Consider the following 13,297-nt stretch of genomic DNA (forward strand, 5'->3'; position numbering starts at 1 on the left):
CCGGCCTGGTCACCACACAGCCTGCTCAGTCGTTTGGTCGCCCCTCAATGCCCCCCCTTCCAGTCTGGTTGCCCCACGCAGCCTGCTGTTCAGTCGTTTGGTCGTCCCTCACTAACCCCCCTGCCAGCCTGGTCGCCCCACACAGCCTGCTGTTTAGTCATTTCGTAGCCCCTCACTAACCCCCCTGCCAGCCTGGTCGCCCCACACAGCCTGCTGTTCAGTTGTTACTGTGAGGGCGTCCTGACCAATTTGCATATTACCCTTTTATTAGTATAGATGCATATGGTTCAAAAATTTTTTAAATTTTATAAAAAGGTATAGTGAGAGATCCTGCTTCTATTCAGTTCCCACCACCACTACCAGATAGGGAGACATTGTAATTAGCTTCCTGTGTATCCCTCTTCAGAGTATTTTTAAAAAATATATATTTTATTGATTTTTTACAGAGAGGAAGGGAGAGGGATAGAGAGTTAGAAACATCGATGAGAGAGAAACACCGATCAGCTGCCTCCTGCACACCTCCTACTGGGGATGTGCCCGCAACCAAGGTACATGCCCTTGACTGGAATCGAACCTGGGACCCCCCAGTCCGCAGGCCAACGCTCTATCCACTGAGCCAAACCGGTTAGGGCCAGAGTATTTTTATACATACAAAAACTAAAATAAAATGCTTATTCTAAACTTTTTTTCAATATAGTACACACTGTTCTGCATATTTTTTTCACTTAAAAATGTACTTTCCTCATTGCTGAATGGATATATTAAAATTAATGTAACCACTCTGCTATAGATGGTAAACAAGTTTGTAAAACCCAGAAGGGCAAAGAAAAGGAGACAGATCAGTCAAGGATGTGTTTGTAATCATGCTAGTAAAGGAATCTATAACTAACAGTCCCCCACCCCCCCAAAAAAGGCCAGAAATCCATCAAAATAAGGCAATAAAAAAGAATACAGGACAAATGGGACGAATAGAAAGCAAACGGTAAGATGGGTAGATTTAAACCTAAATATGTATCAGAAGTTACATTAGTATGAATGTAAATTTATAAATACTCTAGGTAAAATGCAAAGATTGTCAGGCTGGAAAACAAGGATTTTAAAAAGACAGAACTAGATTTAAAGAGAGAACCAACATGGCAGCATAGGTAAATGCTGGTACTCACCACTTCCCACAACCATATCAAAATTACAACTAAAATACATAAAAACGATTATTCACAACCACCTGAAAGATGGCTGAATGGAAGTCCTACAACTAGAGAAGAAAGCAAACCGAGACTGGTAGGAGGGGTGGAGATGAGGAACAGGTGTGGGGTTTCTTTAATCAGGAGGGAGATGATCTCTGCAGGCCTTCTGTGAGGAGCAAGGGGTTCCAGCCCCACACCAGATCCCCAGCCTAGGGTTCCAGAGCTGGGAAGAGAAGTCTCCATAACTTTGGGCTGTAAAAACCAGTGGGGATTGTGGCTGAGTGACACAGGTTGTTGGAGACCCAGGTGTTCTTCTTAAATGGCTGGGGCACGAACTTACTCAGACTTGATCCCTCAGGCTTCAGACTTTGCTAAAAACTCTCAAACAAGCAGCAGCTGGCATCAGTGTGCCCCAAACCTATCAATAAAAGGCCCAAGACCTGGCACTAGCACCAGCCTGCCTTGCTTCATATCTGAGCCTCACCTGGGCAATTCACAAACTCAATGCAAGTAGCAGCCATCTGCAGACCTCTCTGTAGCTCCTGCCGGGTGGCCCCAGAGCCAGTGTATACGGTGGACAGCTTCAGACCATACCAGATTATAACTCTACACATCCACAAGCATCACACTCAAGGTGCAGAGTCAGTGAGCACCAAAGCCCCCACTGAAGCAAGTCATGCTCCATAGGGGTGTCTCCTGCACAACTGGCTCTTCCACTGCAGTTGCAGCTGGTCCTCACAGCCAATTGGCCTGGAGGTCAATTTCTCCCAGTGATGCCAACAGCAATCAAGGATCAACTATAAGACTGCACACAGCCCACACAGGGGCGCAACTAGAGAGTCCAGCTCAGGTGTCTGGGGAGAGTGAGCCACTGGGTCCTATAGGACACCTACTACAAAAGGCCACTCTACGAATTCCAGGAGACACAGCAGCTCCACCTAATACATAGAAACAAACACAGTGAAGCATCCAAAATGTGAAGACAAAGAAACATGTCACAAACAAAAAAAAAAATGGAAGCAAGCAAACTACAAAACCATGGTTATAAAGTTACTCAAGGATCTTAATGAGAGCTTCAAGGGACTCAGAGAGCTTCAAGTAACTTAGTGAGACTTTCAAGGATCTTAGTGAGAATGTCAAAGACATGAAAAAGGACCAGTAAAAAATTAAGCATACACTAACTGAAATAAAGAATAATTTACTGGGATTCAACAGTGGAGTAGAAGATTCTGAGAATCAAATTAACGATTTGAAATAGGAAGAAGCAAAAAACACCCAATCAGAAGAGCAAAAGAAAGAAGAATAAAAAAATATGAAGGTAGTATAAGGAGCCTGTGGGACAACTTTAAGCTTACCAGCATTTGCATTATGGGGATGCCAGAAGGAGAAGAGAGAAAGCAAGATATTAAAAACCTATTTGAAGAAATAATGACAGAAAACTTCCCCTACCTGGTGAAAGAAATAAACTTATAAGTCTAGGAAGCCCAGAGAGTCCCAAACAAGAGGAACCCAAAGAGGCCCACACCAAGATACATTATAATTAAAACTAAAGGGCTGGTGCACAAAATTTGTGCATTGGAGGGGGGGGGTTGTCCCTCGCCCAGCCTGCACCCTCTCCAATCTGGGATCCCTCTCACAATCAGAGACTGCTGGCTCCTAACTGCTCACCTGCCTGCCTGCCTGACTGCCCCTAACTCAGCCGTGGGCAAACTACGGCCCGCGGGCCGGATCCGGCCCGTTTGAAATGAATAAAACTAAAAAAAAAAAAAGACCGTACCCTTTTATGTAATGATGTTTACTTTGAATTTATATTAGTTCACACAAACACTCCATCCATGCTTTTGTTCCGGCCCTCTGGTCCAGTTTAAGAACCCATTGTGGCCCTTGAGTCAAAAAGTTTGCCCACCCCTGCCCTAACTGCTTCTGCCTGCCAGCCTGATTACCCGCTAACCACTCCCCTGCCGGCCTGATTAACACCTAACTGCTCTCCTGCCAGCCCGATCGTCCCCAACTGCTCTCCTGCCAGCCCAATCGCCCCCAACTGCCCTCCCCTGCCGGCCTGGTTGCCCCCAACTGCCTTCCCCTGCAAGCCTGGCCTCCCCCAACTGCCCTCTCCTGCCGGCCTGATCTTGCCCCCATCTGCCCTCCCCTGCTGGCCTGATCTCACCCCCAACTGCTCTCCCTTGCTGGCCTGATCACCCCCAACTGCCCTTCCCTGCCGGCCTGATTGCCCCTAACTGCCCTCTACTTCCGGCCTGATCTCACCCCCAACTGCCCTCCTCTGCTGGCCAATTTGGTTCTGATTGGTTGGTTTCTATTCCAGTCAGCGTCAAAAGCTCCGCCTCCTAGGCAGCCATTGGCTCCTCACAGTTCACCCAGATTTGGTTCTGATTGGTGGGTTTCTATGTCAGTCAGCCTCTCTGGGCCTATCAATGGGGCCTGATCAGAAAGGCGGGGCTGATCAGCAGCCCCAGTGAAGGCCTGGAGAGAAAGAGAGAGGCAAGTGCTGATTAACAGCTGCCACGGAGGCTACGGATCAGACCCTGCTTCTCTCTTTAGGCCTCTCTCCGGGCCTGATTTGCAGCTCCCTAAGCAGTCAGTGCTGGGTCACCATGGCAACCCAGCACTGACTGCAGGACTGACTTCTGGTTGGTCGAGCCTCCGGTCCTGACGGACCCAGGGTTTTTATATATTAGGATGCTAAGGGTTAAAGACAAAGGGAAAAACCTTAAAAGCAGCAAGTTACTTACAAGGAAGCACCCAAACGACTGTCCCCTCATTTCTCAACAGAAACTTTGCAGGCGAGAAGGGAGTGGCAAGAAATATTCAAAGTGGTGAATAGCAAGGGCCTACAACCAAATTATTCTACCCAGCAAACCTCTCATTTAAAATTGAGGGTCAGATAAAGAACTTCACAGATAAGAAACAGCTAAAGGAGTTCATCACCACCAAACTAATATGAAATGTTGAAGGGTGAAGAAGAGGAAGAGGAGGAAGAGAAGGAAGAAGAAATATGAACATTAAAATGGCAATACATATCTATCAACAATTGAATCTATAAATCAAAATAAACAAGAAATCTAATGAACAAAATAAACTGGTGCATAAAATGGAATCAGAGGCATGGAAGCATGGAACAGACTGCTAAATCTCAGAAGGACGGGGGAAGGGGACAGGAATCTATTAGCCAAAGATCTTACATGCATGTATTTATTACCTATGGACACAGACAACAGGGTGGTAAAGACCTGGGGCAGGGCAGGACCTGTTTGGAGGGGGGGATGGGAGGAAGGCAAGGGGGTACCTGTAATACCCTCCACAATAAAGATTTTTTAAAAATTAATTAATTTAAAAAAAGGCTAACGTATAATGATGGAAAAATATATATCATGCACATACTAACCAAGTGAAGCTGATACAGTTTTATATCTCACACAGAAGAAAAAAATAAGTTAAAAGGACATTTCATTAACATTAATAAATGGCTCAATTCACTAGGGAGATATGACTTTTGTACTTGTATCACCTAATTACATGGCCTCATATATATAAAACAAAAACTGGCAGAAGTAAAAGGAGAAACAGACAAATCCACAATTGTGTGATATTTAACACACCTTTCTCAATAATTAAGAAAACAATCATAAAAAAAAGAATTAGTAAGGATGCCAAAGATTTGAACAGCATGGTTAATATGACCTAGTTGATATTTAAAGAAATGCACTCCAAAACTGTAGAACTGACACTTTTTTCATGTATATATGAAACATTTATAAATTAAGCTGACCATAAATGCTGGTCATAAAGCAAGCTAAAACAACAAATGTCAAAGGACTGAGATAATTCAGAATACCATCTATGACCATTATGCAAATTAAACTAGAAATCAGTAACAATAAAATAACCAAAAAGGCCTGTATGTTTGGAAATTAATACTTCTAAGCAATGCATGGATGAAGAAATCACAATGGAAATTAGAACATATTGTGGTGTGAAGTATAATGAAAACAATACATAATAAAACTTTTTAGGTGCAGTCAAGCCATGCTTAGAGGTAACGTTATTATTTTCAATATATATTAGAAAAGAAAGAGGCTGGAAGGGAAAAAAAGTCAATGTACTAAGATTCCATCTCAAGAAATCAATAAGAGAACTGCAAATGAATCCTAAAGAAAAGTATAATGATGAAAAAACAAAAAAGAGAGAGAACACATATATAATAGAGGAGATTACTAATAAAAAACTGACTCTTTACAGATATTAGTACAACTGAGAATCCTCTGGACAGACTAAACAAGAAAAGGGAAGGCACAAATAACTACCATGTATGAGATATCATTAAATATTCTAAAGGATGTTAAAAAGTTAAGTGGAATATTATGAACTTTTTGCCAGTAAATTTCAAACTTTAGACAAAGTCTTAGAAAACTCTAGGACTACTAGGCTACACAGGCGAATTCCATCAAACATTTAAAAACAATAAAGAAGGAACCCTCTAAATTTTCCTTATGAATAAAACCTTATGAATATAACCAGTACTGAATATGAACATTATGAGGAATGAAAATTACAAGTCAATTCTATTCATCAATACAGATGTTACAGTGATGGAGAAAATCACAAAAAAATTTTGAAGCTGGAAAATAAATGGATGAGTGATCAAATGCAAGCTGAATCCTGAGCTGACAGAAGAGCAAAGTAAATCAATTTATACTATGTAACCCATAAAAAGCTAAAAAATAGCACCACAATGCCCTAGTCGGGTTGGCTCAGTGGATAGAGCACCGGCCATCAAACTGAGGGTCCCGGGTTTTATTCCAATCAAGGACACATACCTTGGTTGCAGGCTAGATTCCTGGCCCTGGTTGGGATGTGTGCAGGAGGCAACCAATTGATGTGTCTCTCTCACACTGATGTTTCTCTCTCTATCTCTCCCCCTCCCTTCCACTCTCTCTAAATATCAATGAAAAAATATCCTTGGTGAGGATTAACAACAACAACAAAATAATAATAATAAAATAAAAAATAGTACCATAAGTGTACTGCCATAAAAAGGGTTTAAGATGGGATTAAAAAGAGGAGGCCTGGCTGAAAGTCTGATCAAGAAGCAGTTACTTCCCTATATCTTCTTTCCAACTCTGAACATTGTGTAACTATCCCTTCCACACTCTAACAGAAGGCCAGAAGTTAATTCTCTAAAAAGAGTCAAAGAAGATCTATGGACCAGAGAAAAATGTGGCACAGTTATAAGTAGGGGTAACATATGTAAAACAGGCAATTATGCGAATGTACAAAAGACTGGATACTGAGACTCCCACCAATTATTTTCACTAGGCTCCTAAAAAGTGACAACCAGCTTTTACTTTACAAGCAAGAGAGAAAAAGAATCTTTTCTAGGAAATAAGACCAGCTGATATACAGATGGCCAAGAGACATGAAAAAATGCTTAAAGTCACTGATCATCAGAGAGATGCAAATTAAAACGACAATGAGGTATTACCTCACACCTGTCAGAATGGCTACCATCAACAAATAAACAAACGACAAGTGTTGGCGAGGACGTGGAGAAAAGGCAACCCTAGTACACTGCTGGTGGGAATGCAGACTGGTGCAGCCATTATGGAAAACAGTATGGAGTTTCCTCAAAAAATTAAATATGGAACTGCCATGTGACTGAGTGATCCCACTTCTAGGAATATATCCCCAGAAACCCGAAGCACCAATCAGAAATAATGTATGCACCCCTATGTTCATATCAGCACAATTTACAATAGCTAAGTTCTGGAAACAGCCGAAGTGACCATCAGTAGATGAGTGGATAAAAAAGCCGTGGTACATTTATACCATGGATACTATGAAGCAGTAAAAAAGGAGAATCTCTTACCCTCTGAGACAGCCTGGAGGGACCTGAAGTGTATCATGCTAAGTGAAATAAGTCAGTCAGAGAAAGATAAATATGTTATCTCACTCATATGTGGAATCTAATGAACAAAATAAACTGATGAACGGAGTAGATCCAGAGACATGGAAACATGGAACAGAGTGTGGAATCTTGGAGGGAAGGCACGGAAGGGTGGGTGGGTGGGAAGTAATCAACCAAAGACCTTGTATACATATATGCATGGCCCATGGACACAGACAATGGGATGATGAGGGCCTAGGGCGGAGGGTGGGGTTGTGCTGAAGGGGGTCGATGGGGGGAAAAAAGGAGACATATGTAATACTTTCAACAATAAAGATTAAAAATAAAAGAAAAAAATAATAATAACAACTGTAAAAAAAAAAGGAAATAAGACCCACTGAAGAGGAAAAAAGCTAAAGACATCAAGAGTTCCACACAAAGATCATTTTACAACTCCCCACAGAGAACTCCCAATTAGCCTTTTAATGCTCTACTATAAAATGTGAGCAGACAACCAAGGATCACTAGACATTAGCATGAGATCTGGAGACAAAACCAATAAATAGAAAAAAAAACTTGGAGAAGACAAAGACCTGCAGGAAAAGGATACTAAATAAAATTTAATACATCCAAACTATTCTCAGTATAGAGAAACTAGAGATGGAAGTTTTTAAAAAGTAACATCCAAAATTGGCCAGTTGGCTCAATGGATAAAGCTTTGGCCTGCAGACTAAAGGGTCCTGGGTTCGATTCTGGTTAAGGACACATACCTCGGTTGCAGGCTCAATCCCTGGCCCTGGTCGGGTGCTTGTGGGAGGTAACAAATCGATGTGTCTCTCTCACATCAATGTTTCTCTCCTACCTCTCCTGCTCCCTTCCACTCTCTTAAACAATAATGGAAAAATATCCTTGGATGAGGATTAAAAAAAAAAAAAATTCCAAGAACCAAAACATCTTAAATTAAAACATGATAGAAGAAATAAAAAAATAATAATAAATTCAGTGGAAGGATTGAAAGATCAAGTTCAGGAAATCCTTCAGAATATAAAACAAAATGATAGATTTGAAAATAGAAAATGCAAGAAAATGGGAGGATTGTCCAATTACAAAAAAGAAAAGAAGGAAAGAAAAGGAAGCAACAACAGAAACAAAAACCAGAGGGCAGGTAGTTTTCTAAGAAATATGTCAAGAAAATTTCTCAGAAATTAAAGTTTCCAAATTAAAAAGGCCCATAAAATATCCAGCATAATGGATAAAAAACATCCTCACAGACCTACAACATTGTGAAATTCTGGAAAACAGAGGAAAAAAAATCCACAAGTTTACCGAAAGACAAAACAAATTTTCTATAAAATATTAACTATCAAAATGACATCAGATTTCTCAAAATCAAACCTGGAAGTTAATATAATGTACAAATACCTTAAAAGTCTTACGAAAACAGTTTATACCCAGACTAACTATTAATTAGGTATAAGAGTAAAATCATTTTTATACACTGGATACCTCAAAAACTTTGCCTTCTACGCACCCCTCTCATTATGCTTCTATAGCTCATAATTCCACCAACAAAGAAAAAGAAAGTATGAAATCCAGGACAAAGAATCCAACACAGAGTGGAATAAAAAGAACTTTCAGGATAACAATAAAGGGTCATTTTAAGATGTTTAGAGTAACCAATCTAGAACAATGGGCAAAAAGCTCCAGAGGAGACTTCTGCAAGAAGATAATACTAACAGAATTCCAATGTGAGCACACTTGGAAGAGTGGAGGTGAATTAATAAGAACAAAAAGAAAAAGAAAGCTTTGACTACAATTTAAATATTCACAATAATGTTAATATTGAATTGTACTGTAACTATTCTAGAAGACTGAAGGTGCATGCCTATGTAACGCTGGGACACAAGAAGATAGAGTAAAATCTTAATCTTCCATAGTGGTAAGTCATTAAGAGAGTGTAAAATAGAAAAATTAAGAAGCAGCAATATAAGCATATTACTTAGAGAAATGGAGGTATATACTAGAAGAATCAGGTAAAAGAGCTAAAAGTATAAAAGTTTCTTTGGGAGAGGAAGCAATAGGAGTAGGGGTAAAAAATAGCAGGGCTATTGGTTTTTGTAACAAGCTTTGTAGAATTGCTTCATTTTTCTAAACAATGTGCATGCATAATTTTGATAAAATAAAAACTATATTTTTAAAAGGTAGAACACTTACCAATACACTTTTCTTGCTTTTTGAATAGAGGTAACTGTTTGGACCTCTTTTAAGGTTTGCTTTGTTTTCTTTTCGGCTGATTTGAATGCCTATTTATAAGAAAGAGTTTTTAAATAATTTGTAAATTTATTTAAATAACACCAAGCAAATGATAAGGCAAGAAACAGTTTTTTAAATATCAAAAATTGGCGTTATCTACACACACACAAAGTAATGAAGAAATGAAAATATGTTTTACTTTAATATTAAAATAATTTAAGTCAAAGATTTACTGTATACATATATTTCCTCAAGACCTCCAAATTAACAAGAATATATTTAGTTACCAGATACTAAGTGCCTACCATATAACAGGTTCCAAACTACATGCTGGGGACAAATCAGTGAACAAGATAAAGTTTGTACCCCAATGGGGTCTAGGAGAAGAGACAAATATGAAACAAATAATTATGCAAATAATGTCAAGAAATGAGGTTGGAGAGGTAGACAGAGGGCTAAGACATGAGGGCCACTCATTTAACAGATATTAATGTGCCAATGTTCCAGGCAATATTCTAGGGCTGGGATATAGCAATGAATAACACAGACAAAATCTTACTTTCATGCAATCCACATTCAAGAGGGAAGACAGATAAATGGGTGTTGGGAAGGGTGTTTTTTAAGAAGAAAAGCAGAGTAAAGATAGAGTAATTGAAGATACTATTTTTAGTAATGAGAGGCGCCAATATAATCAGGAGGGTCTCATATAAGTAGACATGAGAATGAAGGGAGGAATCAAACCACAGAAATTTCTAGGGAAGAGCACTCTTGGTAGAAAGAGCAGCAAGTGCAAAGGTCCTGAGAAGTTAGCATGGACCACTGTTGCAGGAACAGCTAAAATCCCAGTGAGACTAGAAAGAATGTGTAACAGGAGGAGGGCAGGTGATGAGATCAGAGGGGAGCAGATCATATAGAACCTTATAGACCAGGAGAAGAGCTTTGGATTGTCTTGGCTAACATGAAAAGCTTCTAGGAAATTTTGAACAGAGAGAAATGACTTTATTTTTTATTTAAAAGGATCACTATGGCTGCTGTGTGAAGAACAGACTGTAGCAGGGAAAGGGTGGGAGAGTAACCAACCCAGTAAGAAGCTACTGCTATAGTCCATGAGAACACATGATTGAGACCTGGATCAATGAGAAGTGGCCAGATTCTGGTTATACTCTAAAAGAAGAGCCAAAAAGATTTGCTGGTGGACTGCATATGGTTTATGAGAGAAGAGTCCTGGATAACTCCAACATTTTTAATCTAAACAAAGGAAAAAATGAAGATGCTATTTACTGAGATGGCAAAAACCAAGGAGGAGCAGGTTTGGGGGAAAAAATAACTACTGGAAACACATTTAAAGCAAAATTAAATTTGAAAGATATTTCTGAATTAGAAAACCTCATTTACTAGTAAACATAGGAAATCATTAAGGCCATTAAATTAAGGTAGAGAAAACAATTAACATTCACTCTAAGAAATGCAAAGTACCTTCTCAGCAGCTTCAACAGTCTTTTGTGTTTTCTTAGCAGCATATCTCTTGTGATCATAATACCTAGAAAAACACAATTCTCTTAAATTTTAAGTAAAATCTCTATTCTTTAGTTTTCTATTTGTTATTTCTATTTTATAGATTTTCAAATCATACAGAACAAGTTTTGTGCTTTATGCACCTTTATTTTCTATGTTCCATATGAAAACCAAGTTGTAGAATGCACATAAGATTTAAAAAAGAATTTATTTGAAGTTTCCAGGAGGATTACTGTTTTGAAAAATAGTAATTTCTGTATTCTTTCTTACAATAAATATAATTTTATGACACACCAAAAAAGAAGGTATTTTCACCCCAAAGTATAGACAGGCAAAATAACAATGTTTCTTATCCTTTAATACCCTGAGTTATTGCAGATAATATTTTGCTTAAAATTTATACTTTTAAGACTCACTTTTTGGCATTGGCATATGCTGATAAACTGAGATCAACATCAACAAGTAATGGCTTATTTTTCTGAGGCTTCTGCAGCTGTTTATTCTTTTTCTTTTTCTTTTTTCCTTTTGGTGGTTCAGTTTCATTTTTCTCAACACTGATGTCACCATCAACATCGTCATCTTCCTCCTCTGATAATAAGTATGGATTTCTATTAAAAATATTCAATAGTATTTCACTAATGTCAATGACATCACATTTTTTTATTTTCAGTATATTCCTAAATGAAATCATAAATGATTTACGGCAGCGGTTCTCAACCTGTGGGTCGCGACCCCTTTGGCGGTTGAATGACCCTTTCACAGGGGTCGCCAAGACCATCCTACATTTCAGATATTTACATTACGACTCATAACAGTAGCAACATTACAGTTATGAAGTAGCAACGAAAATAATTTTATGGTTGGGTCACAACATGAGGAACTGTATTTAAAGGGCCAGAAGGTTGAGAACCACTGATTTACAGTATTTAGTTTGTATTATTTTACTGCAAATTAATTTTTTCTGTATTGTCAAGGATAAATTTCCAAACAAAAGAAAAATTTTAAATGAATACAGTGAACAATTAAATAGCAAAATAAAGGCAAACATTAACTGCTTCACTAAAAATTACACTTACCTGCCCTGGCCAGTGTGTATCAGTGGTTAGAGCATCAGCCCACACACCAAAGGGTCATGGGTTTGATTCCCAGTCAAGGGCAGTAACTGGATTGCAGGTTTGATACCTGGCCCTAGCTGGGCATGTGCAGGAGGCAACCAATCAATGTGTTTCTGTTTCTCTTTCTCTCTCCACTCCTTCCCTTCCTGCCACTCTCTAAAAACAATCAATGGAAAAAATATCCTCGGGTGAGGATTAACAAATAAATAAATAATTTAAACTTACCTTAGTAGCATTGTAACATGATTTGTTTGTAGTTTTAATTCTTTGATTGCATTTGCAACAGGGTCTCCTTGAGCTTGGGCTTCTTTCACAATTAACCCAATTTCTGTCCAATCTATCTGGTTGGCTAAAGCACTTCGAACAACCTGAATGGCTCTGTCAACTATTTGTAGATTCATTTCTATGAGCTCTCCTTTAAGTTTATCTATTTCCTTAAGAAATAAACCAAAAACATTTACTATAATGCGAGTTAAAGTTACCATTTTTCAGAAAGCATCTGAAAAAGCTAAACATAATACCTGAGCCTGTTGAAGAGCTTCTAATCTGTTTTCGTGATCCTTTCGGACATTATCTAATTTCTTCAATGCTTGTTTTTCCTTTTGTTGACAAAAAAAGATTTTTAAAAAAATTAGATTTCTCCCATATCCTGCACCTTCTCTCACCTCCTGAAACTCATTATCCTGCCCCGACATCTGTCCCCTAGCTAGCTAGAGATCCCCAAAGTCCACCTCCCCAGGTCTATACTACCCCAAAGTGTTTCATACTCCAAAACTAAGTCATGTCTAACGACCTCCTGTTCCATATTTGAAAGTAATTTGATTACAGGTTACACTGTATATAAAATATGCTCCTAGAGCCTATCTTTTCCCTCTGGCAGAAAAGTAAAACTCGGGGGAATGCATTCGTAGCCTAAATTACCCAAATTGCTTCTTTTTATTTCATTGCTGCCTTTAATTTTCTTAGTCTTATTCCTAGTATTTTACAGAATTTCTCCTAAATTAACAACACAAAAGGTCATGGTAACTATTTGACCATCTATATAGCATTTTATCACATATAATTTACATTTCAGGATTTTTGATGTTGGGGCAAATTTTCTAACAGTAGTAACAGCATTACCAATTAATGAATGTTTGAATGCTGGATGTAGTATTAAAAAATGTTAATTATAAAAATGGTGACTATTAAAAGAATGCAAAATGATTACTAAAATAATTCATGGGTATTCTGATGCACATAAAAGAGATGGAGTTCAATATCACCGCTAAATATTTATTTAGTAGCTAAAGGGCTGCCACCATGTGGCAATCACAATATTTAAT

At 38.6% G+C, this 13,297-nt stretch overlaps 1 protein-coding gene across 11 annotated transcripts in view; it reads right to left on the reverse strand.

Annotated features, from left to right (window-relative positions):
- Nucleotides 1-13,297, reverse strand: part of NEMF (nuclear export mediator factor) — a 69,525-nt gene that overhangs the window by 32,897 nt on the left and 23,331 nt on the right. For all 11 annotated transcript variants that reach the window (XM_023753077.1, XM_014454980.2, XM_023753074.1 and 8 more), the window contains 5 exons: nt 12,494-12,571; nt 12,198-12,406; nt 11,274-11,465; nt 10,819-10,882; nt 9,304-9,392 (listed from right to left, as the gene is read on the reverse strand). In XM_023753077.1, coding sequence (XP_023608845.1) covers nt 9,304-9,392; nt 10,819-10,882; nt 11,274-11,465; nt 12,198-12,406; nt 12,494-12,571 — 632 coding nt within the window. The remainder of the gene's footprint in view (nt 1-9,303; nt 9,393-10,818; nt 10,883-11,273; nt 11,466-12,197; nt 12,407-12,493; nt 12,572-13,297) is intronic.

This window comes from Myotis lucifugus, unplaced genomic scaffold, assembly GCF_000147115.1.
Source record: "Myotis lucifugus unplaced genomic scaffold, Myoluc2.0 scaffold_41, whole genome shotgun sequence".
NCBI classification, from domain to species: Eukaryota; Metazoa; Chordata; class Mammalia; order Chiroptera; family Vespertilionidae; genus Myotis; species Myotis lucifugus.